This window comes from Coregonus lavaretus (genome assembly GCF_964263955.1).
Source record: "Coregonus lavaretus genome assembly, contig: HAP1_SCAFFOLD_5106, whole genome shotgun sequence".
In the NCBI taxonomy this organism is placed as follows: domain Eukaryota; kingdom Metazoa; phylum Chordata; class Actinopteri; order Salmoniformes; family Salmonidae; genus Coregonus; species Coregonus lavaretus.
This window is the reverse complement of record NW_028165935.1, coordinates 5,085-32,500: the sequence shown is the minus strand read 5'-3', so window position 1 is coordinate 32,500 and position 27,416 is coordinate 5,085. Positions and strand designations below refer to the sequence as shown.

General features: G+C 46.9%; 1 protein-coding gene across 1 annotated transcript in view; it reads right to left on the bottom strand.

Annotated features, from left to right (window-relative positions):
- The window catches only part of LOC311115279 (plasma membrane calcium-transporting ATPase 2), a gene marked incomplete at both ends in the record, with an annotated part of 33,869 nt that extends 10,350 nt beyond the window's left edge, over positions 1–23,519 (bottom strand). The window contains 6 exons of the mRNA XM_084190474.1: positions 4,712–4,818; positions 7,158–7,245; positions 8,027–8,206; positions 20,008–20,242; positions 20,645–20,751; positions 23,385–23,519. Of these exons, the coding sequence (XP_084046600.1) occupies positions 4,712–4,818; positions 7,158–7,245; positions 8,027–8,206; positions 20,008–20,242; positions 20,645–20,751; positions 23,385–23,519 (852 nt within the window). The remainder of the gene's footprint in view (positions 1–4,711; positions 4,819–7,157; positions 7,246–8,026; positions 8,207–20,007; positions 20,243–20,644; positions 20,752–23,384) is intronic.
- Positions 23,520–27,416: the final 3,897 nt, after the last annotated feature.

The following is a 27,416-nucleotide window of genomic DNA, read 5'->3' as shown; positions in this document are numbered from 1 at the left end:
TCTGGCACTGCAGGATTTGAGTCCCTGGCGGCGTAGTGTGTTACTGATGGTAGGCTTTGTTACTTTGGTCCCAGCTCTCTGCAGGTCATTCACTAGGTCCCCCCGTGTGGTTCTGGGATTTTTGCTCACCGTTCTTGTGATCATTTTGACCCCACGGGGTGAGATCTTGCGTGGAGCCCCAGATCGAGGGAGATTATCAGTGGTCTTGTATGTCTTCCATTTCCTAATAATTGCTCTCACAGTTGATTTCTTCAAACCAAGCTGCTTACCTATTGCAGATTCAGTCTTCCCAGCCTGGTGCAGGTCTACAATTTAGTTTCTGGTGTCCTTTGACAGCTCTTTGGTCTTGGCCATAGTGGAGTTTGGAGTGTGACTGTTTGAGGTTGTGGACAGGTGTCTTTTATACTGATAACAAGTTCAAACAGGTGCCATTAATACAGGTAACGAGTGGAGGACAGAGGAGCCTCTTAAAGAAGAAGTTACAGGTCTGTGAGAGCCAGAAATCTTGCTTGTTTGTAGGTGACCAAATACTTATTTTCCACCATAATTTGCAAATAAATTCATAAAAAATCCTACAATGTGATTTTCTGGATTTTATTTCTCTCAATTTGTCTGTCATAGTTGACGTGTACCTATGATGAAAATTACAGGCCTCTCTCATCTTTTTAAGTGGGAGAACTTGCACAATTGGTGGCTGACTAAATACTTTTTTCCCCCACTGTATAGAGTTGAAATGTATTACATTTTGAGTTTGCATCCTAATATTACATTTTATATACATCACAGAAGACTGAAATATAACAAAACTGTTTGACATAGAAATACCGGATTTTCGGTGTGTGTGTGTGTGTGCCGGGTGCACGTGTGACCATAATTGCGTGCATGCTAGCATGTGTGCGTATGTGTGTGTGTTGCATGTGAGCCCAGGCCGTGCTGTAACTTATTTAAGCCTGCGAGATAGACTTTATCACTGTATCACACACACACACACACACACACACACACACACACACACACACACACACACACACACACACACACACACACACACACACACTCTCACACACACACACTCACACTCACACTCACACTCATCCAGCCTGGCTGTTTGAAGTGCAGGACAGTAAACAGCTATTTCTCCGTAACAATGTAACAATAGAACACAAGTGCTTTCTCTGGGTTGCTGGGAAATAAAAGGGTCTGCTCTTTTACAATCCAGACTCATCCTGAAAATATATTGATACCAATATATATATATATATATATACATATGGATACCGGTAGTTGGATAAGCATTGACAAGCTAAGCTAGTAATTCATTATTTTATAAATTTTTAATTTTAAAATGATCTCCATCAAATATTGCAGTGACCTGAATAGCAGGGTAAGTCAATGTCACGGTGTCTCAGTTACATTTACATTTTAATCATTTAGCAGACACTTTTATCCAGAGCGACTTACAGTTAGTGAGTGCCTGCATTTGTTTTTACTATTCACCCGTCCCCCGTGGGAATTGAACCCACAACCCTGGCGTTGCAAGCACCATGCTCTACCAACAGAGATACAACCCTGGCGTTGCAAGCACCATGCTCTACCAACAGAGATACAACCCTGGCGTTGCAAGCACCATGCTCTACCAACAGAGATACAACCCTGGCGTTGCAAGCACCATGCTCTACCAACAGAGATACAACCCTGGCGTTGCAAGCACCATGCTCTACCAACAGAGAGATACAACCCTGGCGTTGCAAGCACCATGCTCTACCAACAGAGATACAACCCTGGCGTTGCAAGCACCATGCTCTACCAACAGAGAGATACAACCCTGGCGTTGCAAGCACCATGCTCTACCAACAGAGATACAACCCTGGCGTTGCAAGCACCATGCTCTACCAACTGAGAGATAACCCTGGCGTTGCAAGCACCATGCTCTACCAACAGAGAGATAACCCTGGCGTTGCAAGCACCATGCTCTACCAACAGAGAGATAACCCTGGCGTTGCAGATTGTGTATATACCACCACATCTTCCCACTAGGAGGCGCTCTTGTTCCACTGTAGCTACAGCAGAGCTGGTGGGTGTTCTGTATGTAGTGGTGAGGATGCTGCTTAGGTTGTTATATCAGGATATATCAAGGTTAATAATAATGGATCCACTCCACAGTCATAGTAGTTGTGGCTAGCTGTAATGCTACAGCCGTCATAGTAGTTGTGGCTAGCTGTAATGCTACAGCCGTCATAGTAGTTGTGGCTAGCTGTAATGCTACAGCTGTACTCAAATTGGCATTCGGAGCACAGGCTCTGTTAGTGAGCCTCTACCATGGCGTGGGGTGATGAGGTGAGGTGAGGTGAGGTGAGGTGAGGTGTGGTGTGGTGAAGTGAATTGAGGTGTGGTGAGGTGAGGTGTGGTGAGGTGTGGTGAGGTGTGGTGTGGTGAAGTGAGGTAAGGTGAGGTGTGGTGAGGTAAGGTGTGGTGAGATGGGGTGTGGTGAAGTGAGGTGTGGTGAGGTGAGGTAAAGTGAGGTGAGGTGAGGTAAGGTGAGGTGAGGTGAGGTGAGGTGAGGTGTGGTGAGATGTGGTGTGGTGTGGTGAAGTGAGGTGTGGTGAGGTGTGGTGAGGTGTGTGGTGAGGTGTAGTGAGGTAAGGTAAGGTGAGGTGTGGTGTGGTGAAGTGAGGTAAGGTGAGGTGTGGTGAGGTGAGGTGTGGTGAGATGGGGTGTGGTGAAGTGAGGTGTGGTGAGGTGAGGTAAAGTGAGGTGTGGTGAGGTGAGGTAAGGTGAGGTGAGGTGAGGTGTGGTGAAGTGAATTGAGGTGTGGTGAGGTGTGGTGAGGTGTGGTGAGGTGAGGTAAGGTGAGGTGTGGTGTGGTGTGAGGTGTAGTGAGGTGTGGTGAGGTGAGGAGTGGTGAGGTGTGGTGAGGTGAGGTAAGGTGAGGTGTGGTGTGGTGAAGTGAGGTGTGGTGAGGTGAGGTAAGGTGAGGTGTGGTGAAGTGAGGTGTGGTGAGGTGTGGTGAGATGTGTGGTGAGGTGTAGTGAGGTCTGGTGTGGTAAGGTGTTGTGTGGTGTGGTGAGGTGTGTGGTGAGGTGTAGTGAGGTGTGGTGATGTCTGGTGTAGCATGGTGTTGTCTGGTGTGTTGAGGTTTTGTGTGGTGTGGTGAGGTAAGGTGTGGTGTGGTGAGGTTATGTGTTGTGAGGTGTGGTAGGTGATTTGTGCTGTGGGGTGGTGTGGTGAGGTGTGGTAGGTAATGTGTGGTGTGGGGTGGTGTGGTGAGGTGAGGTGTGGTAGGTGATGTGTGTTGTGGGGGTGGTGTGGTGAGGTGTGGTAGGTGATGTGTGGTGTGGTGAGGTGTGGTAGGTGATGTGTGGTGTGGGTTGGTGTGGTGAGGTGTGGTAGGTGATGTGTGCTGTGGGGTGGTGTGGTGAGGTGTGGTAGGTAATGTGTGGTGTGGGGTGGTGAGGTGTGGTAGGTGATGTGTGCTGTGGGGTGGTGTGGTGAGGTGAGGTGTGGTAGGTGATGTTAGGTGTGGGGTAGTGAAGTGTGGTAGGTGATGTGTGGTGTGGGGTGGTGTGGTGAGGTGTGGTAGGTGATGTGTGCTGTGGGGTGGTGTGGTGAGGTGAGGTGTGGTAGGTGATGTTAGGTGTGGGGTAGTGAAGTGTGGTGTGGTAGGTGATGTGTGCTGTGGGGTGGTGTGGTGAGGTGTGGTAGGTGATGTGTGGTGTGGGATGGTGAGGTGAGGTGTGGTAGGTGATGTTAGGTGTGGTGAGGTGAGGTGTGGTAGGTGATGTGTGGTGTGGAGTGGTGAGGTGAGGTGTGGTAGGTGATGTGTGGTGTGGGGTAGTGAGGTGTGGTAGGTGAGGTGTGGTAGGTGATGTGCGGGGTGGTGAGGTGTGGTAGGGAATGTGTACTGTGGGGTGGGGTGGAGTGGTGGGGTGAGGTGTGGTAGGTTATTTGTGGTGTGGGGGGGTGAGGTGAGGTTAGGTGTGGTATGTGATGTGATGTGGGGGGGTGGTGAGGTGAGGTGAGGTGTGGTATGTGATGTGGGGTGTGGGGTGGTGAGGTGAGGTGAGGTGAGGTGTGGTATGTGATGTGGGGTGTGGTGAGGTGAGGTGAGGTTAGGTGTGGTATGTGATGTGGGGTGTGGGGTGGTGAGGTGAGGTGTGGTATGTGATGTGGGGTGTGGTGAGGTGAGGTGTGATGTGGGGTGGTGAGGTGAGGTTAGGTGTGGTATGTGATGTGGGGTGTGGTATGTGGGGTGTGGTGAGGTGAGATGTGGGGTGGTGAGGTGAGGTGAGGTGTGGTATGTTATGTGTGGTGTGGTGAGGTGAGGTGTGATGTGGGGTGGTGAGGTGAGGTTAGGTGTGGTATGTGATGTGGGGTGTGGTGAGGTGAGGTGTGATGTGGGGTGGTGAGGTTAGGTGTGGTATGTGATGTGTGGGGTGGGGTGGTGAGGTGATGTGTGGTATGTGATGTGGGGTGTGGTGAGGTGAGGTGTGATGTGGGGTGGTGAGGTGAGGTTAGGTGTGGTATGTGATGTGTGGGGTGGGGTGGTGAGGTGAGGTGTGGTATGTGATGTGGGGTGTGGTGAGGTGAGGTGTGATGTGGGGTGGTGAGGTGAGGTTAGGTGTGGTATGTGATGTGTGGTGTGGGGTGGTGAGGTGAGGTGTGGTACAGTAAGATATTGTAGATACAGTATGCATCCAGCCCCAGGTCCTACCATGGCAAAGCCCACGTCAGCCTTCTTCAGGGCTGGTCCATCGTTTGTCCCGTCTCCTGTCACTGCCACCACCTGTCTCTGCTCTGTCAAGCAGCTGTCTATGATGCCTAGAGGACACAACCCAACACACAGGGGTTCAGTAAGGGCAACCACATTCAGAAGAACAGGAGAAGAGAAGAGCAAAGAAGAGCAGAGAAGTGCAGAGAACAGCAGAGAACAGCAGAGAACAGCAGAGAAGAGAGGAGAAATGCAGAGAAGAGAGGATAAGTGCAGAGAATAGAGGAGAACAGCAGAGAAGAGAGGAAAAGTGCAGAGAAGAGAGGAATACAGCAGAGAAGAGAGGAGAAGTGCATAGAAGGGAGGTGAAGTGCATAGAAGAGAGGTGAAGTGCAGAGAAGAGAGGAGAAGTGCAGAGAAGAGAAGAGAAGTGCAGAGAAGAGAGGAGAAGTGCAGAGAAGAGATGAGAACAGCAGAGAAGAGAGGAGAAGTGCAGAGAAGAGAGAAGTGCAGAGAAGAGAGAAGAACAGCAGAGAAGAGAGGAGAAGTGCAGAGAAGAGCCGAGAACAGCAGAGAAGAGAGGAGAACAGCAGAGAAGAGAGGAGAAGTGCAGAGAAGGGCCGAGAACAGCAGAGAAGAGAGGAGAAGTGCAGAGAAGAGAGGAGAACAGCAGAGAAGAGAGGAGAAGAGAGGAGAAGTGAAGAGAAAAGAGGAGAACAGCAGAGAAGAGAAGTGAGGGGTGGAGAGGAGAAGTGCAGAGAAGAGAGGAGAAGTGCAGAGAAGAGCAGAAAACAGCAGAGAAGAGAGGAGAAGTGAAGAGAGGAGAACAGCAGAGAAGAGAGGAGAAGTGCAGAGAAGAGAGGAGAAGTGCAGAGAAGAGAGGAGAAGTGTAGAGAAGAGAGGAGAACAGCAGAGAAGAGAGGAGAAGTGCAGAGAAGAGAGGAGAAATGTAGAGAAGAGAGAAGTGCAGAGAAAAGAGGAGAAGTGCAGAGAAGAGAGGAGAACAGCAGAGAAGAGAGGAGAAGTGCAGAGAAGAGAGGAGAAGTGCAGAGAAGAGAGGAGAAGTGCAGAGAAGAGAGGAGAAGTGTAGAGAAGAGAGGAGAACAGCAGAGAAGACAGGAGTGCAGAGAAGAGAGGAGAAATGTAGAGAAGAGAGAAGTGCAGAGAAAAGAGGAGAAGTGCAGAGAAGAGAGGAGAACAGCAGAGAAGAGAGGAGAAGTGCAGAGAAGAGCCGAGAACAGCTGAGAAGAGAGGAGAAGTGCAGAGAAGAGAGGAGAAGTGAAGAGAGGAGAAGTGCAGAGAAGAGAGGAGAAGTGTAGAGAAGAGAGGAGAAGTGTAGAGAAGAGAGGAGAACAGCAGAGAAGAGAGGGGAACAGCAGAGAAGAGAGGAGAACTGCAGAGAAGAGAGGAGAACAGCAGAGAAGAGAGGAGAAGTGCAGAGAAGAGCCGAGAACAGCAGAGAAGAGAGGAGAACAGCAGAGAAGAGAGGAGAAGTGCAGAGAAGGGCCGAGAACAGCAGAGAAGAGAGGAGAAGTGCAGAGAAGAGAGGAGAACAGCAGAGAAGAGAGGAGAAGAGAGGAGAAGTGAAGAGAAAAGAGGAGAACAGCAGAGAAGAGAAGTGAGGGGTGGAGAGGAGAAGTGCAGAGAAGAGAGGAGAAGTGCAGAGAAGAGCAGAAAACAGCAGAGAAGAGAGGAGAAGTGAAGAGAGGAGAACAGCAGAGAAGAGAGGAGAAGTGCAGAGAAGAGAGGAGAAGTGCAGAGAAGAGAGGAGAAGTGTAGAGAAGAGAGGAGAACAGCAGAGAAGAGAGGAGAAGTGCAGAGAAGAGAGGAGAAATGTAGAGAAGAGAGAAGTGCAGAGAAAAGAGGAGAAGTGCAGAGAAGAGAGGAGAACAGCAGAGAAGAGAGGAGAAGTGCAGAGAAGAGAGGAGAAGTGCAGAGAAGAGAGGAGAAGTGCAGAGAAGAGAGGAGAAGTGTAGAGAAGAGAGGAGAACAGCAGAGAAGACAGGAGTGCAGAGAAGAGAGGAGAAATGTAGAGAAGAGAGAAGTGCAGAGAAAAGAGGAGAAGTGCAGAGAAGAGAGGAGAACAGCAGAGAAGAGAGGGGAACAGCAGAGAAGAGAGGAGAACTGCAGAGAAGAGAGGAGAACTGCAGAGAAGAGAGGAGAACAGCAGAGAAGAGAGGAGAAGTGCAGAGAAGAGCCGAGAACAGCAAAGAGAGGAGAAGTGCAGAGAAGAGAGGAGAAGTGCAGAGAAGAGAGGAGAAGTGCAGAGAAGAGCCGAGAACAGCAGAGAAGAGAAGAGCACAGAAGTGCAGAATATAATAGAATGTGTATATTTCCCAAAGGATCTTCATGTTGGCATTGGGTTCAGACTGTTGCCATACACAGCAGGACAACAGCGTGGTACAGGAAACGGCTAGCAGACAGACACGGAGACCCTCCTCTTCCTCACCTTTGACCAGGGTGTGTTTGTCAGTAGGGGAGGATCTAGCCAGAACTCGCAGTTTAGGCCACACCTTGTCCATGCGCTCCTGCTCAACCTGTAGTAAAGAGTAAAAAGGATACATGTGTTTGTTTTCTATGACTGTGTTTTATTTCTCTGTTTTGCTTTTCACATTGTATTGATGTGTATATGTTTGTAATGAAAGGGCTCGTCTGTAAAAATAGACCTTGGTCTTAGCATGACTCTCTGTCAAAATAAAGGTTAAATCAATAAAAAATGTCAGAGCCTGAAGGTCCTTTATCCTGACGGAACATACAGTAGACAGTAGGCTCTTGACAGATCAACCAGAGGAGATTGCATGTAGTATTGCGGGTGGTTCTCCAATCTCTCCTCAGGGACCTCCAGATGTTTCACAATGGTGTTGTAGCCCCCCAGACGTTGGAGCCTTGATGATTAGTTGACAAGTTAAATCAGGTGTGTTAGCTGTGGAATATATCAAATACATGGAACGGCTGGGGGTCCCAGACGAGAGGTTGGAGAACGGCTGGGGGTCCCCGAGGGGAGGTTTGGGAACGGCTGGGGGTCCCAGAGGAGAGGTTGGAGAACGGCTGGGGGTCCCAGAGGAGAGGTTGGAGAACGGCTGGGGGTCCCCGAGGGGAGGTTTGAGAACGGCTGGGGGTCCCCGAGGGGAGGTTTGAGAACGGCTGGGGGTCCCAGAGGGGAGGTTTGAGAACGGCTGGGGGTCCCCGAGGGGAGGTTTGAGAACGGCTGGGGGTCCCCGAGGGGAGGTTGGAGAACGGCTGGGGGTCCCCGAGGGGAGGTTTGAGAACGGCTGGGGGTCCCCGAGGGGAGGTTGGAGAACCCATGCTGTAGCGTACCTCTCCCTTCTCGTTGCGGATCCTCCTGTTGAACTCCTTGCCGTCGATACACAGGAAGTCTTCTCCAGGGTGGATGATGCCACACTTGATGGCGATGGCCCTGGCCGTGTTAATGTTGTCACCTGTCACCATGCGCACTGTGATGCCCGCACGCTGGCAACGGACAATGGCAGCAGGCACCTGCAGGGCACACACACACACACACACACACACACACACACACACACACACACACACACACACACACACACACACACACACACACACACACAGTGAGGTGGTTTTCTATGACGGTGCCACGTTGAAAGTCACTGAGCTCTTCAGTAAGGTAATTCTACTGCCAATGTTTGTCTATGGAGATTGCATGGATGTGTGCTTGATATTATACACCTGTCAGCAACGGGTGTGGCTGAAATAGCCGAATCAACTCCTTTGAAGGGCTGTCCACATACCTTTGCATATATAGTGCATCACAGACAATACCCTTTATTCTGTAGAACAGTGAGTCCCTATACAGTGCATTCGGAAAGTATTCAGACCCCTTTAGTTTTTCCACATTTTGTTACGTTACAGCCTTATTCTAAAATGGATTAAATAAACAAAAATCCTCATCAATCTACACAAAATACCCCGTAATGGAAAGACACAACCTTGTCTATATAAGGTCCCACAGTTGACAGTGCATGTCAGAGCAAAAACCAAGCCATGAGGTTGAAGGAATTGTCCGTAGAGTTCCGAAACAGGATTGTGTCGAGGCACAGATCTGGGGAAGGGTACCAAAACATTTCTGCAGCACTGAAGGTCCCCAAGAACACAATGGCCTCCATCATTCTTAAATGGAAGAAGTTTGGAACCACCAAGACTCTTCCTAGAGCTGGCTTCCTGGCCAGACTGAGCAATCGGGGGAGAAGGGCCTTGGTCAGGGAGGTGACCAGGAACCTGATGTTCCTCTGTGAAGAACAGAGTTCCTCTGTGGAGATGGGAAAACCTCCCAGAAGGACAACCATCTTTGCAGCTTTCCACCAATTAGGCCTTTATGGTAGACTGGCCAGACGGAAGCCACTACTCAGTAAAAGGCACATGACAGCCCACTTGGAGTTTACCAAAAGGCACCTAAAGGACTCTCAGACAATGAAAAACAAGATTATCTTGTCTGATGAAACCAAGATTGAACTCTTTGGCCTGAATGCCAAGCGTCACATCTGGAGGAAACCTGGCAACATCCCTACGGTGAAGAATGGTGGTGGCAGCATCATGCTGTGGGGATGTTTTTCAGCGGCAGGGACTGGGAGACTAGTCAGGATCGAGGGAAAGATGAACAGAGCAAAGTACAGAGAGATCCTTGATGAAAACCTGCTCCAGAGTGCTCAGGACCTCAGACTGGGGGGGAAAGTTCACCTTCCAACAGGACAACAGCCCTAAGCACACAGCCAAGACAACGCACGAGTGGCTTCGGAACAAGTCTCTGAATGTCCTTGAGTGGCCCAGCCAGAACCCGGACTTGAACCCTATCGAACATCTCTGGAGAGTCCTGAAAATAGCTGTGCAGCGACGCTCCCCATCCAACCTGACAGAGCTTGAGAGGATCTGCAGAGAATACAGGTGTGCCAAGCTTGTAGCGTCATCCCCAAGAAGATTTGAGGCTGTAATCGCTGCCAAAGATGCTTCAACAAAGTACTGAGTAAATGGTCTGACATTTCGAAAAAAATGTTTTTGCTTTGTCATTATAGGTTATTGTGTTTAGACTGATGAGGAAAAAAACACAATTTAATCAATTTTAGAATAAGGTTGTAACGTAACAAAATGTGGTTACTTTCCGAATGAACTGTATATCTCACATAGACACACACAGACTATATGTCATTTAGTACAGTGAGGGCATACATTTTAATATAATTGTCCTCAACGGGAATCGAACCCACAACCCTGGCATTACTAGAATAAAAAAGTGTTGTATAGTGGTGGTGGGGACATTAAGGAGCGCACACAGACACTCCCATATATAGCATGTGCACCCCATAGGTGTGGGAGTTCACAGTCACCTGCAGACTTAGCGACGTGTTTATTGCACCACGGAGTAACTAGACTAAACTTACCTTTCTGCCTCCTCGTTATTGGATTGTACTTCCAACATGTCACGGACTTAATACATAAACAAACACACATACACACACACACACACACACATGCACACACACACACACAGAAGCCTCTCCAACATAATCCAAGTAGAATCAGGAATTCCCCAAGGCAGCTGTCTAGGCCCCTTACTTTTTTTTTCTTTACTAATGACCTGCCACTGGCTCTGAATAAAGCCTGTGGGTCTATGTATGCGGATGACCCAACACTATACGTATCAGCTACTACAGCGAGTGAAATTACTGCAGCACTTAACAAAGAGCTGACAAAGAGCTGACAAGAGCTAACAAAGAGCTGCAGTCAGTTTCAGAATGGGTGGCAAGGAATAAGTTAGTCCTAAATATTTCAAAAACTAAAAGCATTGTATTTGGGACAAATCATTCACTAAACCCTAAACCTCAATTAAATAATTGTAATGAATAATGTGGAAATAAACCCCAGGAAGAGTAGCTTCCTGCCTTGGCAGGAACTAATGGGGATCCGTAATAAACCCCTGTAGCTCAGTTGGTAGAGTATGGCGCTTGCAACGCCAGGGTTGTGGGTTCGTTTCCCACGGGGGGCCAGTATGAAAATGTATGCACTCACTAACTGTAAGTCGCTTTGGATAAGAGTGTCTGCTAAATGACTAAAAAAGCCTTGGCAGAACCTAACGGGGATCCTTAAAAAAACCCAGGAAGCTGCTGCTACAAAGCTTAGTGATGAGCTGATGAGGGGTTTCGTCCCAGGATCCTTAGCTTAGTGATGAGCTTTGAGGGCACTATGGTGTTGAACGCTGAGCTGTAGTCAATGAACAGCATTCTCACGTAGGTGATCCTTTTGTCCAGGTGGGAAAGGGCAGTGTGGAGTGCGATTGAGATTGCGTCATCTGTGGATCTATCGGGGCGGTATGCGAATTGGATTGGGTCTATGGTTTCCGGGATGATGGTGTTGATGTGAGCCATGACCAGCCTTTCAAAGCACTTCATGGCTACCGACGTGAGTGCTACGGGGCGGTAGTCATTTAGGCAGGTTACCTTTGCTTTCTTGGGCACAGGGACTATGGTGGTCCGCTTGAAACATGTAGGTATTACAGACATGGTCAGGGAGAGGTTGAAAGTGTCAGTGAAGACACTTGCCAGTTGGTCCGCGCATGCTCTGAGTACACGTCCTGGTAATCCGTCTGGCCTTACGGCCTTGTGAATGTTGACCTGTTTAAAGGTCTTGCTCACATCGTCTATGGAAAGCGTGATCACACAGTAGTCCGGAACAGCTGGTGCTCTCATGCATGCTTCAGTGTTGCTTGCCTCGAAGCGAGCATAAAAGGCATTTAGCTCATCTGGTAGGCTCACGTCACTGGGCAGCTCGCGGCTGGGTCCGTAATAGCTTGCAAGCCGTGCCACATCCGACGAGCATCAGAGCCGGTGTAGTAGGATTCAATCTTAGTCCTGCATTGACGCTTTGCCTGTTTGATGGTTCGTCTGAGGGCATAGCAGGATTTCTTATAAGCATCCGGATTAGTGTCCCGCTCCTTGAAAGCGGCAGCTCTAGCCTTTAGCTCGGTGCGGACGTTGCCTGTACTCCATGGCTTCTGGTTGGGATATGTATGTACGGTCACTGTGGGGATGACTTCGTCGATGCACTTATTGATGAAGCCAGTGACTGAGGCGGTATACTCCTCAATGCTATCTGAAGAATCCCGGAACATATCGAATCTGTGCTATCAAAACAGTCCTGTAGCGTAGCATCTGCGTCACCTGACCACTTCTCTATTGAGCGAGTCACTGGTACTTCCTGCTTTAGTTTTTGCTTGTAAGCAGGAATCAGGAGGATATAATTATTATCAGATTTGCCAAATGGAGGGCGAGGGAGAGCTTTGTATGCGTCTCTGTGTGTGGAGTAAAGGTGGTCTAGAGTTTATTTTCCTCTGGTTGCACATGTGACATGCTAGTAGAAATTAGGTAAAACGGATTTAAGTTTGCCTGCATTAAAGTCCCCAGCCACTAGGGGCGCCGCTTCTGGATGAGAATTTTCTTGTTTGCTTATGGCCTTATACAGCTCGTTGAGTGCGGTCTTAGTGCCGGCATCAGTTTGTGGTGGTAAATAGACGGCTACGAAGAATATAGATGAAAACTCTCTTGGTAAATAGTGTGGTCTACAGTTTATTATGAGGTACTCTAACTCAGGCGAGCAATACCTTGAGACTACCTTAATATTAGACATCGCGCACCAGCTGTTATTGACAAATAGACACACACCCCCGCCCCTCGTCTTACCAGACGTAGCTGCTCTGTCCTGCCGATGGAAAACCCAGCCAGCTCTATATTATCCGTGTCGTCGTTCAGCCACGACTCGGTGAAACATAAGATGTTACAGTTTTTAATATCCCGTTGGTAGGATAGTCTTGACCATAGATCATCCAGTTTGTTTTCCAGTGATTGCACGTTGGCCAATAGAACGGATGGTAGAGGTGGGTTACCCACAAGGCACCCTGATCTCCTCCCTCTGTATGTCCGTCTTTTCTTCACGCGAATGACGGGGATTTGGTCCGGGAGAAACAGTATATCCTTTGCGTCAGACTCATTAAAAAAAAGAATCTTCGTCCAGTTCAAGGTGAGTAATCGCTGTTCTTATATCCAGAAGTTATTTTTGGTCATAAGAGACGGTAGCAGCAACATTATGTACAAAATAACTTACAAACAATGCCAAAAAAACCACACAAAATAGCACAATTAGTTAGGAGCCCGTAAAACGGCATCCATCTCTTCCGGCGCCATTATCATTACCAGGGCCCATAGAGGGGCCTCTGGTCAATAGTAGTGAACTATATAGGGAATAGGGTGCCATTCTCTGGTCAAAAGTAGTGAACTATATAGGGAATAGGGTGCCATTCTCTGGTCAAAAGTAGTGAACTATATAGGGAATAGGGTGCCATTATCTGGTCAAAAGTAGTGAACTATATAGGGAATAGGGTGCCATTCTCTGGTCAAAAGTAGTGAACTATATAGGGAATAGGGTGCCATTATCTGGTCAAAAGTAGTGAACTATATAGGGAATAGGGTGCCATTCTCTGGTCAAAAGTAGTGAACTATATAGGGAATAGGGTGCTATTTGGGACACTCTCTCACTGCCAACTGGGAGGAGGAGGAGGAGGAGGTAAATACACATTGTTTAGTAGAGATGTTTTGGCTTTGAACTGTACAACATTACTATTCCTCCTACAGCACCACCTCCCTCCCTCACACACACACACACACTCCTAACACACACACACTCCTAACACACACACACTCCTAACACACACACACTCCTAACACACACACACTCCTAACACACACACACACTCCTAACACACACACACTCCTAACACACACACACACTCCTAACACACACACACACACTCCTAACACACACACACTCCTAACACACACACACACACTCCTAACACACACACACACACTCCTAACACACACACACACACACTCCTAACACACACACACACTCCTAACACACACACACACACTCCTAACACACACACACACTCCTAACACACACACACTCCTAACACACACACACTCCTAACACACACACACACTCCTAACACACACACACTCCTAACACACACACACACTCCTAACACACACACACACACTCCTAACACACACACACTCCTAACACACACACACACACTCCTAACACACACACACACTCCTAACACACACACACTCCTAACACACACACACACTCCTAACACACACACACACACTCCTAACACACACACACTCCTAACACACACACACACTCCTAACACACACACACTCCTAACACACACACACACTCCTAACACACACACACACACTCCTAACACACACACACACTCCTAACACACACACACTCCTAACACACACACACTCCTAACACACACACACACTCCTAACACACACACACTCCTAACACACACACACTCCTAACACACACACACTCCTAACACACACACACACACTCCTAACACACACACACTCCTAACACACACACACACTCCTAACACACACACACTCCTAACACACACACACACTCCTAACACACACACACACTCCTAACACACACACACTCCTAACACACACACACACTCCTAACACACACACACACTCCTAACACACACACACTCCTAACACACACACACACTCCTAACACACACACACACACTCCTAACACACACACACACTCCTAACACACACACACACACTCCTAACACACACACACTCCTAACACACACACACTCCTAACACACACACACACTCCTAACACACACACACTCCTAACACACACACACTCCTAACACACACACACTCCTAACACACACACACACTCCTAACACACACACACTCCTAACACACACACACACTCCTAACACACACACACACTCCTAACACACACACACTCCTAACACACACACACACTCCTAACACACACACACTCCTAACACACACACACACACTCCTAACACACACACACACTCCTAACACACACACACACTCCTAACATCGCTCAAAGGTAATCTCATTATTATTCAGTCTGATGTAGAGAGATGGGCTGCGTCCCAGATGTATTCCCTACGTAGTGCACTACTTTTGACCATGGCTCATAGGGGGTAGTGCACTACGCAGGGAAATAAGGGAAGCAAACCCACCTCTGTACATCAGATTGAATAATAATGAGATGCCCTTTGAGCGGTGTTAGGAGTGTGTGCGGGCGCTGAGAGGAGCCAGATGGGGAGGTGTAACACAGTACTGACACCAACACCTCTGCAAATAACACAAAAAACATGTTGATCAACATGTATCTGTGTTTGCCTTGTAATCAATGTCAACATCGCGTTAGCTGTGTTGTTTTGTATTAAGTAGCTATTTATGCTCAGTCTAATATATGGTGACACTGAGGGATCAGTGATGACACCAGATCCTCTGCTGACGTAACGTGTTCAACATCTATGTAGGTTTTCTCTGTTGGCATCATGTTTTGTATGTTAGGGTTATGTTCTGTAACCTCTACTATAATATAGTAAAACAGTTTATCAACATTGATGTATTTTACATTTATCAGACACTCTTATCCAGAGCGACTTACAGGAGCAATTAGGGTTAAGTGCCTTGCTCAAGGGCACATCGACAGATTTTTCACCTAGTCGGCTCGGGGATTAGAACCAGCGACCTTTCGGTTACTGGCACAATGCTCTTAACCACTAAGCTACCTGTTAGTGTTATGTTCTTGCTGTAACCTCTACTATAACATAGTGAAACGGTTTATCAACATTGATGTGTGTTAGTGTTATGTTCCATGTATAACCTTTCCCACAGAGGGTTCTACATGGAACGCAAAAGGGTTCTACCTGGAACCAAGAAGGGTTCTCCTACGGAGACAGCCGAAAAACCCTTTCGGAACCCTTTTTTTCTAAGAGTGTAGCCTAAACATATCGATGTTACATTGAGCTGGGTGACTGGAATATGAATGACAGTCATCCAATATGCTGTAATAGAAAATAAGACCATGTTCATAAAAACATATTCGTCCTCCCTCATCTTAAACGGCACCGACTACCTGAACCCAAACATACAGAGCTGTTGCTGTGTACAGAACGTGATTACTGGTGGTTATCTGATCATATCTACAGCAGTATCTAGATGTCTGAAAACCACACCGGGCAGTTCTGGCCAGACACCTTGGGGACACAGGGATGTGATACCTAGATATCTGGACAAGGATCAGCCCAGTTCTAGAGTACTGGCCCAGTTCTGTAACCCATTCGCAAGAGAAGTGCACTACTTTTAGTAGTGCACCATAGTCACCAAGAAAACAATTGGTAACGCACTACGCCGTGAAGGACTGAAATCCTGCAGCGCCCGCAAGGTCCCCCTGCTCAAGAAAGCACATATACAGGCCCATCTGAAGTTTGCCAATGAACATCTGAATGATTCAGAGGAGAACTGGGTGAAAGTGTTGTGGTCAGATGAGACCAAAATGGAGCTCTTTGGCATCAACTCAACTCGCTGTGTTTGGAGGAGGAGGAATGCTGCCTATGACCCCAAGAACACCATCCCCACCGTCAAACATGAAGGTGGAAACATTATGCTTTGGGGGTGTTTTTCTGCTAAGGGGACAGGACAACTTCACCACATCAAATGGACGATGGATGGGGCCATGTACCGTCAAATCTTGGGTGAGAACCTCCTCCCCTCAGCCAGGGCATTGAAAATGGGTCGTGGATGGGTATTCCAGCATGACAATGACCCAAAACACACGGCCAAGGCAACAAAGGAGTGGCTCAAGAAGAAGCACATTAAGGTGCTGGAGTGGCCTAGACAGTCTCCAGACCTTAATCCCATAGAAAATCTGTGGAGGGAGCTGAAGGTTTGAGTTGCCAAACGTCAGGCTCGAAACCTTAATGACTTGGAGAAGATCTGCAAAGAGGAGTGGGACAAAATCCCTCCTGAGATGTGTGCAAACCTGGTGGCCAACTACAAGAAACGTCTGACCTCTGTGATTGCCAACAAGGGTTTTGCCACCAAGTACTAAGTCATGTTTTGCAGAGGGGTCAAATACTTATATCCCTCATTAAAATGCAAATCAATTTGTAACATTTTTGACATGCATTTTTCTGGATTTTTTTGTTGTTATTCTGTCTCTCACTGTTCAAATAAACCTACCATTAAAATTATAGACTGATCATGTCTTTGTCAGTGGGCAAACGTACAAAATCAGCAGGGAATCAAATACTTTTTTCTCTCACTGTATGTACCGACTCAGTGAACATAGCCTTGCTATTGAGAAAGGCCGCCGTAGGCAGACTTGGCTCTCAAGAGAAGACAAGCTATGTGCACACTGCCCACAAAATGAGGTGGAAACTGAGCTGCACTTCCTAACCTCCTGCCAAATGTATGACCATATTAGAGACACATATTTCCCTCAGATTACACAGACCCACAAAGAATTCGAAAACAAACCCAATTTTTATAAACTCTCTTATCTACAGGATGAAAAACCACACTGTGCCATCACAGCAGCAAGATTTGGAAATGTGACCTGTTGCCACAAGAAAAGGGCAACCAGTGAAGAACAAACACCATTGTAAATACAACCCATATTTATGTTTATTTATTTTCCCATTTGTACTTTAACTATTTTGCACATCATTACAACAGTGTATATATACATAATATGACATTTGAAATGTCTTTATTCTTTTGGAACTTCTGAGTGTAATGTTTACTGTTAATTTTTATGGTTTATTTCACTTTTGTTTACTATCTACTTCACTTGCTTTGGCAATGTTAACATACGTTTCCCATGCCAATAAAGCCCTTAAATTGAAATTTAATTGAGAGAGAGAGAGAGAGAGATAGTCAGAGAGAGAGAGAGAGGGAGAGAGTCAGAGAGAGAGAGAGAGAGAGAGATAGAGAGAGAGAGGGAGAGAGTCAGAGAGAGAGGGCGAGAGAGAGAGGGAGAGAGAGAGAGAGTGAGAGAGACAGAGAGAGTCAGAGAGAGAGAGAGAGAGGGAGAGAGTCAAAAAGAGAGAGAGGGAGAGAGTCAAAGAGAGAGAGAGAGAGAGAGAGAGAGAGAGAGAGAGGGGGGGGGGGGGGGGGAGAGTGGAGCGGAGGAGCGGAAGGGAGGGGCAGTTGAGGTCAGCTCTCCACCATTTTAAATCTTCTCAACCCATTATAATGTTGTTTTCAATCATAAAGCTGCATTACCCTGGTTAGCTGTACCTACCTATGAGCCACACATAGAGGCTCTGTCCTCTCTGCCTACGGGAACCCAACTCAACACTTTATAAAGTGACTTTACAGTCGAGGAGGAGCAGTTGGCTGTTGATGAGTAAACTCAGGTTTTCTGGGTATCTATGTTTTTGGTTGTATAGGTTTCTTTCTTAGGTTTTTGTATTCTTCATCAAACCAGTTGTCATTGTTGTTATTTTCTTAGGTTGTCAGCTTGAAATGTTTAGATTTGGAAGCTGAAAGGTCAAATATACTGTTTAGGTTTTCTACAGCCAAGTTTACACCTTCACTATTACAGTGAAATGTTTTGTCCAGGAAGTTGTCTAAAAGGGATTGAATTTGTTGTTGCCTAATTGTTTTTTTTGGTAGGTTTCTACACTACTTTCCTTCCATCTATAGCATTTCTTAATATTGTGCAGTTCCTTTGGCTTTGATGCCTCATGATTGAGTATTGCTCTGTTCCGGTAGACTGTGAATCTCCTCTCATTCTCATGTTGTTTTAAATCAAACAGCTACTTTACATTGGTGTACCTACCTACCTATATTTTATTTGTACCGATCATATTGTAGTCTATATAGACGCAAAAAATTGAAATATCACATTTACGTAAGTATTCAGATCCATTACTCAAATCAAATCACATTTTGTTTGCCACATGCGCCGAATACAACTTGTGTAGACTTTACAGTGAAATGATTACTTACAAGCTCTTAACCAACAATGCAACATAATCCCAGGATCATTAGCTTAGTGATGAGTTTTTGAGGGCACTGTGGTGTTGAACGCTGAGCTGTAGTCAATGAACAGCATTCTCACGTAGGTGTTCCTCTTGTCCAGGTGGGAAAGGGCAGTGTGGAGTGCAATAGAGAATGCATCATCTGTGGATCTGTTGGGGCGGTATGCAAATTGGAGTGGGTCTAGGGTTTCTGGGATAGTGGTGTTGATGTGAGCCATGACCAGCCTTTCAAAGCACTTTATGGCTACAGACGTGAGTGCTACGGGTCGGTAGTAATTTAGGCAGGTTATCTTAGTGTTCTTGGGCACAGGGACTACGGTGGTCTGCTTGAAACATGTTGGTATTACAGACTCAGTCAGGGACATGTTGAAAATGTCAGTGAAGACACTTGCCAGTTGGTCAGCACATGCTCGGAGTACACGTCCTGGTAATCCGTCTGGCCCTGCGGCCTTGTGAATGTTGACCTGCTTAAAAGTCTTACTCACATCGGCTACGGAGAGCGTGATCACATAGTCATCCGGAACAGCTGGTGCTCTCATGCATGCTTCAGTGTTGCTTGCCTCGAAGCGAGCATAGAAGTGATTTAGCTCGTTTGGTAGGCTTGTGTCACTGGGCAGCTCTCGGCTGTGCTTCCTTTTGTAGTCTGTAATAGGTTTCAAGCCCTGCCACATCCAACAAGCGTCGGAGCCGGTGTAGTACGATTCAATCTTAGTCCGGTATTGACTCTTTGCCTGTTTGATGGTTCGTCGGAGGGCATAGCGGGATATCTTATAAGCGTCCGGGTTAGAGTCCCGCACCTTGAAAGCGGCAGCTCTACCCTTTAGCTCAGTGCGGATATTGCCTGTAATCCATGGCTTCTGGTTGGGGTACGTACGGTCACTGTGGGGACGACGTCATTGATGCACATACTGATGAAGCCAGTGACTGATGTGGTGTACTCCTCAATGCTATCTGAAGAATCCGGGAACATATTCCAGTCTGTGCTAGCAAAACAGTCCTGTAGCTTAGCATCTGCGTCATCTGACCACTTTTTTATTGACCGAGTTACTGGTGCTTCCTGCTTTAGTTTTTGCTTATAAGCAGGAATCAGGAGGATAGAGTTATGGTCAGATTTGCCAAATGGAGGGCGAGGGAGAGCTTTGTATGCGTCTCTGTGTGTGGAGTAAAGGTGGTCTAGAGTTTTTTAATAATATGCCATTTAGAAGACGCTTTTATCCAAAGCGACTTACAGTCATGTGTGCATAAATGTTTACGTATGTGTGGTCCCGGGGATCGAACCCCACTACCCTGACGTTCTACTAATTGAGCTACAGAGGACCACATGCGAACACACACACACACACTCCACCCTACCTACCTCTGGCCTGACGGGGTCCTCTATGCCAACCACGCAGACGGCCGTCAGCTCATTGAGGATGTCGCTCTCATTGTCCCAGAGGGGTTCTGGGTCGGCAGGAAAGTCACGGAATGCCACGCAGATGGTCCGCAGCCCATCACACGCCATCGGCTCGATCACCTTCTTTACCATCTCGTCCTTGTCCCGGGGACGGAACACCCGTGGCTCGCCTTCCTGGTTCAGGATCTTAGTGCACCTAGGGGGGGTACAGAGGGGCAAAGGTTAGAGGTTAGAGGTCAAGGGGTTAGAGGTCAGGAACAAGGCCTCGGTAGTCTCATTCTGAGTTGTAGTGCCACTATTACCAAAGCCTGACGAGAAGGGCTAAAGCCTTGAGTAGATCAGTGGTGAACATCATAAATCCAATACAATCAAATCCCCAAACAAATTCCAATCAATCAATCCCCAAAATCAATCTCTAGCTCCTTTTGGCCCTCTGCGAAGAAGATCTGAGAGGATTGTCTCTCATCTAAGATCTCTACAAGTGCATAGGAGGTAGAGGGGTTTCTTTCCTTTCTGGATTGGGTTCGGGAAACTGAAGATGATGAACCAAGATCCATCATGGACTCTATGGTGTCAGACCGAGCTGTGAACCACTCACTTCTTGAGGACGATCTCGGAGGCTCCTTTGCTGTACATCCTGAATGAGCCGTCTGGTAGTTTGATGACCGTGGACATAGACTTCCTGACCGAGTTAAAGGTGTACACCTGGTAGAATTAGGATTAGAATTCTTAATTAGAATAATTAGAATTAGAATTAGAACAACTTTATTGTCCAGACAATGGGGAAATGTGTCTATGGCTTCATAACACAACGATTGACATAAAGACAAACATGTAAACACCATAATCATCATCCAACACCATCACCACCACCACCATCATCAACATCATCATCACCACCACCATCACCACCATCACCACCACCACCATCACCACCACCACCACCATCACCAACACCACCACCATCATCAACACCACCATCACCATCACCATCACCACCACCACCACCATCATCACCACCATCACCACCATCATCAACATCATCATCACCACCACCACCATCATCTCCACCATCATCAACACCTCCATCACCACCACCATCATCATCATCATCGTCAACACCACCACCAACATCACCACCACCACCACCATCATCTCCACCATCATCAACACCACCATCACCAACACCACCATCATCATCATCATCATAACCATCATCATTAGATTTAAAAAACAGATTAAAAAAACACCTTATGGAACTGTGGGGACTGTGAAGCAACACAAACATAGGCGCACACACACGATAACATACGCACTTGCAAAAGTATTCAACCCCCTTGGCGTTTTTCCTATTTTGTTGCATTACAACCTGTAATTTCAATGGATTTTTATTTGGATTTCATGTAATGGACATACACAAAATAGTCCAAATTGGTGAAGTGAAATTTAAAAAATAACTTGTTTCAACAAATATAAAAAATAAATAACGGAAAAGTGGTGCGTGCATATTTATTCACCCCTTTTGATATGAAGCCCCTAAATAAGATCTGGTGCAACCAATTACCTTAAAAAGTCACATAATTAGTTAAATAAAGTCCACCTGTGTGCATTCTAAGTGTCACATGAACTGTCACATGATCTCAGTATATATACACCTGTTCTGAAAGGCCCCAGAGTCTGCAACACCACTAAGCAAGGGGCACCACCAAGCAAGCGGCACCATGAAGACCAAGGAGCTCTCCAAACAGGTCAGGGACAAAGTTGTGGAGAAGTACAGATCAGGGTTGAGTTATAAAAAAATATCAGAAACTTTGAACATCCCACGGAGCACCATTAAATCCATTATTAAAAAATGGAAAGAATATGGCACCACAACAAACCTGCCAAGAGAGGGCCGCCCAAAACTCATGGACCAGGCAAGGAGAGCATTAATCAGAGGCAACAAAGAGACCAAAGATAACCCTGAAGGAGCTGCAAAGCTCCACAGCGGAGATTGGAGTATCTGTACATAGGACCACTTTAAGCCATACACTCCATAAAGCTGGGCTTTACGGAAGAGTGGCCAGAAAAAAATCCATTGCTTAAATAAATAAATAAGTAAACACGTTTGGCGTTCGCCAAAAGCCATGTGGGAGACTCCCCAAACATATGGAAGAAGGTACTCTGGTCAGATAAGACTAAAATTGAGCTTTTTGGCCATCAAGGAAAACGCTATGTCTGGCGCATACACAACACCTCTCATCACCCCGAGAACACTATCCCCACAGTGAAGCATGGTGGTGGCAGCATCATGCTGTGGGGATGTTTTTCATCGGCAGGGACTGGGAAACTGGTCAGAATTGAAGGAATGATGGATGGCTCTAAATACAGGGAAATTCTTGAGGGAAACCTGTTTCAGTCTTACAGAGATTTGAGACTGGGACGGAGGTTCACCTTCCAGCAGGACAATGACACTAAGCATACTGCTAAAGCAACACTTGAGTGGTTTAAGGGGAAATATTTAAATGTCTTGGAATGGCCTAGTCAAAGCCCAGACCTCAATCCAATTGAGAATCTGTGGTATAACTTAAAGATTACTGTACACCAGCGGAACCCATCCAACTTGAAGGAGCTGGAGCAGTTTTGCCTTGAAGAATGGGCAAAAATCCCAGTGGCTAGATGTGCCAAGCTTATAGAGACATACCTCAAGAGACTTGCAGCTGTAATTGCTGCAAAAGGTGGCTCTACAAAGTATTGACTGGGGGAGGGTGAATAGTTATGCACGCTCAACTTTTCTGTTTTTTTTTGTCTTATTTCTTGTTTATTTCACAATAAAAAATATTTTACATCTTCAAAGTGGTAGGCATGTTGTGTAAATCTAATGATACAAACCAGATTGTAAGGCAACAAAATAGGAAAAATGCCAAGGGGGGTGAATACTTTAACAAGCCACTGTACATATGGATTCTTGGGGCCTGAGGACACACAGTGTGTTGTGAAATCTGTGAATGTATTGTAATGTTTTTAAATTGTATGAACTGCCTTATTTTTGCTGGACCCCAGGAAGAGTAGTTTTTGCCTTGGCAGGAACTAATGGGGATCCTTAATAAATACAAATACCACCACCATCACCACCATCATCATCATCACTACCATCACCATCATCACCACCACCATCATCACCACCATCATCACCATCATCACCACCACCATCACCACCACCATCACCACCACCATCACCACCATCAACATCCTCATCTTTACCTTGTAGGGGGAAAGAAAGAAAGACAAGGGTACAGAGGACAAGAGAGGTAAGAGACATCATGACAGAGAACCACAACGAAAAAGGTGTAGAATACCTTGTAGAGTTTCTCCTCTGGGATCTGGTTGCGGACGGGCTGGTAGTCTCTCTTCAGGTCCAGCACCAGGCCCAGAAGGCCACACTCTGTCTTGTTGCCCACCTGCATGGGCAGACCACCCTCCTTGGTGGCAGGCTGGGGAGATGGAGAGACAACATAATGAACACTTCTTTATTGTCCATCGGTTAGAACGGAACTTTGTCTTCTGCCTTGCCCAACACCCCCCAGATACACACCACACGTTGAGAGGCAGAGGGCCAGCAGCAGTGCAGCGCCCCTGGATGGAGAGCCCTTGCTCAAGGGTATTATGGCAAGGACGGTACCTGGGATCAGAGCCCAGCAGCGTTCCAGCTGCCAGTTCAGTTCCATTCCCATTTTTGTGTTGCCTGGCCTGGATCTTGAACCAGCAACCTTCCTGCTGCTGGTTCGCCGCTCTACCTTCCAGGCTACTGAGAAGTCAAAACGTTTTGTTTTTGTTGCTATCGGAACGTTTTGTTTTTGTTGCTATCGGAACGTTTTGTTTTTGTTGCTATCGGAACGTTTTGTTTTTGTTGCTATCGGAACGTTTTGTTTTTGTTGCTATCAGAACGTTTTGTTTTTGTTGCTATCGGAACGTTTTGTTTTTGTTGCTATCGGAACGTTTTGTTTTTGTTGCTATCGGAACGTTTTGTATTTGTTGCTATCAGAACGTTTTGTATTTGTTGCTATCAGAACGTTTTGTTTTTGTTGCTATCAGAACGTTTTGTTTTTGTTGCTATCAGAACGTTTTGTTTTTGTTGCTATCAGTGAAATCAGTGCTAGTATAAGAAAGACAAGAGCAGGAAGGACAGGTACACATTAAGGTGTTAGGAAAGGAAGGACAGGTACACATTAAGGTGTTAGGAAAGGAAGGACAGGTACACATTAAGGTGTTAGGAAAGGAAGGACAGGTACACATTAAGGTGTTAGGAAAGGAAGGACAGGTACACATGAAGGTGTTAGGAAAGGAAGGACAGGTACACATTAAGGTGTTAGGAAAGGAAGGACAGGTACACATTAAGGTGTTAGGAAAGGAAGGACAGGTACACATTAAGGTGTTAGGAAAGGAAGGACAGGTACACATTAGGTGTTAGGAAAGGAAGGACAGGTACACATTAAGGTGTTAGGAAAGGAAGGACAGGTACACATTAAGGTGTTAGGAAAGGAAGGACAGGTACACATTAAGGTGTTAGGAAAGGAAGGACAGGTACACATTAAGGTGTTAGGAAAGGAAGGACAGGTACACGTTAAGGTGTTAGGAAAGGAAGGACAGGTACACATGAAGGTGTTAGGAAAGGAAGGACAGGTACACATTAAGGTGTTAGGAAAGGAAGGACAGGACTCAGTCACCTGATCTGCATTATTTTGCATGTTGTTACCACATCCATTACCATGCATCATCAGTATGTATACCTTGGGTATACGGTTGATATGCAGCGAATTAACACATTTACAGTATCAGTATGAATACATCTAAATGCAGAGACATGGACAGAGTGTGATGCAGTATAGCGCAGTTATTTCGTGTACAGTTCAGAGATGTCTTGATGTGGTGTGCAGCATAGAGTGTATAGTCCTTTAGTCTCTATGGGCCAGATGGTAGTGTACAGTTCAGAGATGGCTTGATGTGGTGTGCAGCGTAGAGTGTATAGTCCTTTAGTCTCTATGGGCCAGATGGTAGTGTACAGTTCAGAGATGGCTTGATGTGGTGTGCAGCATAGAGTGTATAGTCCTTTAGTCTCTATGGGCCAGATGGTAGTGTACAGTTCAGAGATGGCTTGATGTGGTGTGCAGCGTAGAATGTATAGTCCTTTAGTCTCTATGGGCCAGATGGTAGTGTACAGTTCAGAGATGGCTTGATGTGGTGTGCAGCATAGAGTGTATAGTCCTTTAGTCTCTATGGGCCAGATGGTAGTGTACAGTTCAGAGATGGCTTGATGTGGTGTGCAGCGTAGAGTGTATAGTCCTTTAGTCTCTATGGGCCAGATGGCCGGCTGGTCAGGGCCACAGACCGTTTCAGGTGGCGGGAGGTTTTGGTCATGAGTGACCTGAACCGCCTGCCAGAGGTGAATTGTAGGAGGAGGGGGTGACCAGTGTAGTATCGCGTCAATGCTGGTAATTATTGCTGTCAAACAAAGAGTCCGCTTAGGCTGTACTTTGATTATAAGTTTTATTTATATCACAAGATGTCAGCATACGTTTACAGACCCTGCAGGGCTGGAGAACAGTGTCCAAAGATAATCTGTCTGTTCTAACCTCTTCTTCGCTTTTACCCAGTATATATAATCTTCCCAAGATATGGGTGGCTCCCTCTACTGTCCAATCCCCTGTCTACAACACACACTTCCTGTCTGTTGTATGTGGCGTCACACTAAAACAATTCCCTCTGACACTAAAATAACCATCCTCTCAGGTTCCACTTAAAAAACATTAACAAAGTCATAATCTTAATACACTACACCAGGGTGGGTGGGGTCGGCGATGATCTTTCCTGCACGCTTCCTTTCCCTGGAATCGTGCAGGACCACAGTAGAGGGCTGGTGGCAGCCGATTAATCTCTGAGGCTGTGATGTTGTCCTCCCACTAGAGACTGTGATGTTGTCCTCCCACTAGAGGCTGTGATGTTGTCCTCCCACTAGAGACTGTGATGTTGTCCTCCCACTAGAGACTGTGATGTTGTCCTCCCACTAGAGGCTGTGATGTTGTCCTCCCACTAGAGACTGTGATGTTATCCTCCCACTAGAGACTGTGATGTTGTCCTCCCACTAGAGACTGTGATGTTGTCCTCCCACTAGAGACTGTGATGTTGTCCTCCCACTAGAGGCTGTGATGTTGTCCTCCCACTAGAGGCTGTGATGTTGTCCTCCCACTGGAGGCTGTGATGTTGTCCTCCCACTAGAGGCTGTGATGTTGTCCTCCCACTAGAGACTGTGATGTTGTCCTCCCACTAGAGGCTGTGATGTTGTCCTCCCACTGGAGGCTGTGATGTTGTCCTCCCACTAGAGGCTGTGATGTTGTCCTCCCACTAGAGGCTGTGATGTTGTCCTCCCACTAGAGGCTGTGATGTTGTCCTCCCACTGGAGGCTGTGATGTTGTCCTCCCACTAGAGGCTGTGATGTTGTCCTCCCACTAGAGACTGTGATGTTGTCCTCCCACTAGAGGCTGTGATGTTGTCCTCCCACTGGAGGCTGTGATGTTGTCCTCCCACTAGAGACTGTGATGTTGTCCTCCCACTAGAGGTTGTGATGTTGTCCTCCCACTAGAGGCTGTGATGTTGTCCTCCCACTAGAGGCTGTGATGTTGTCCTCCCACTGGAGGCTGTGATGTTGTCCTCCCACTAGAGGTTGTGATGTTGTCCTCCCACTAGAGGTTGTGATGTTGTCCTCCCACTAGAGACTGTGATGTTGTCCTCCCACTAGAGACTGTGATGTTGTCCTCCCACTGGAGGCTGTGATGTTGTCCTCCCACTAGAGACTGTGATGTTGTCCTCCCACTAGAGGCTGTGATGTTGTCCTCCCACTAGAGGCTGTGATGTTGTCCTCCCACTAGAGGCTGTGATGTTGTCCTCCCACTAGAGGCTGTGATGTTGTCCTCCCACTGGAGGCTGTGATGTTGTCCTCCCACTGGAGGCTGTGATGTTGTCCTCCCACTAGAGGCTGTGATGTTGTCCTCCCACTGGAGACTGTGATGTTGTCCTCCCACTAGAGACTGTGATGTTGTCCTCCCACTACAGGTTGTGGGAGACTTTGGTCCCCAGGAATTTGAATGATTCAGCCGTGCTAACAGCTGAGCCATCAATCTCGAGGGGGAGAGATGGTGGTGGTCGTTTTCTGAAGTCAACCACCATTTCCACGGTTTTGTCTGTGCTGAGTTCCAGGTTAGTGCGACTGCACCAGGCCACTAGCCGGTCGACCTCTCCACGGTACATGGACTCATCGCCGTCTGTGATGAGACCGACCAGAGTGGTTTAATCTGCAAACTTGAGTAGTTTGACAGATGCGTTGTTGGAGGAAA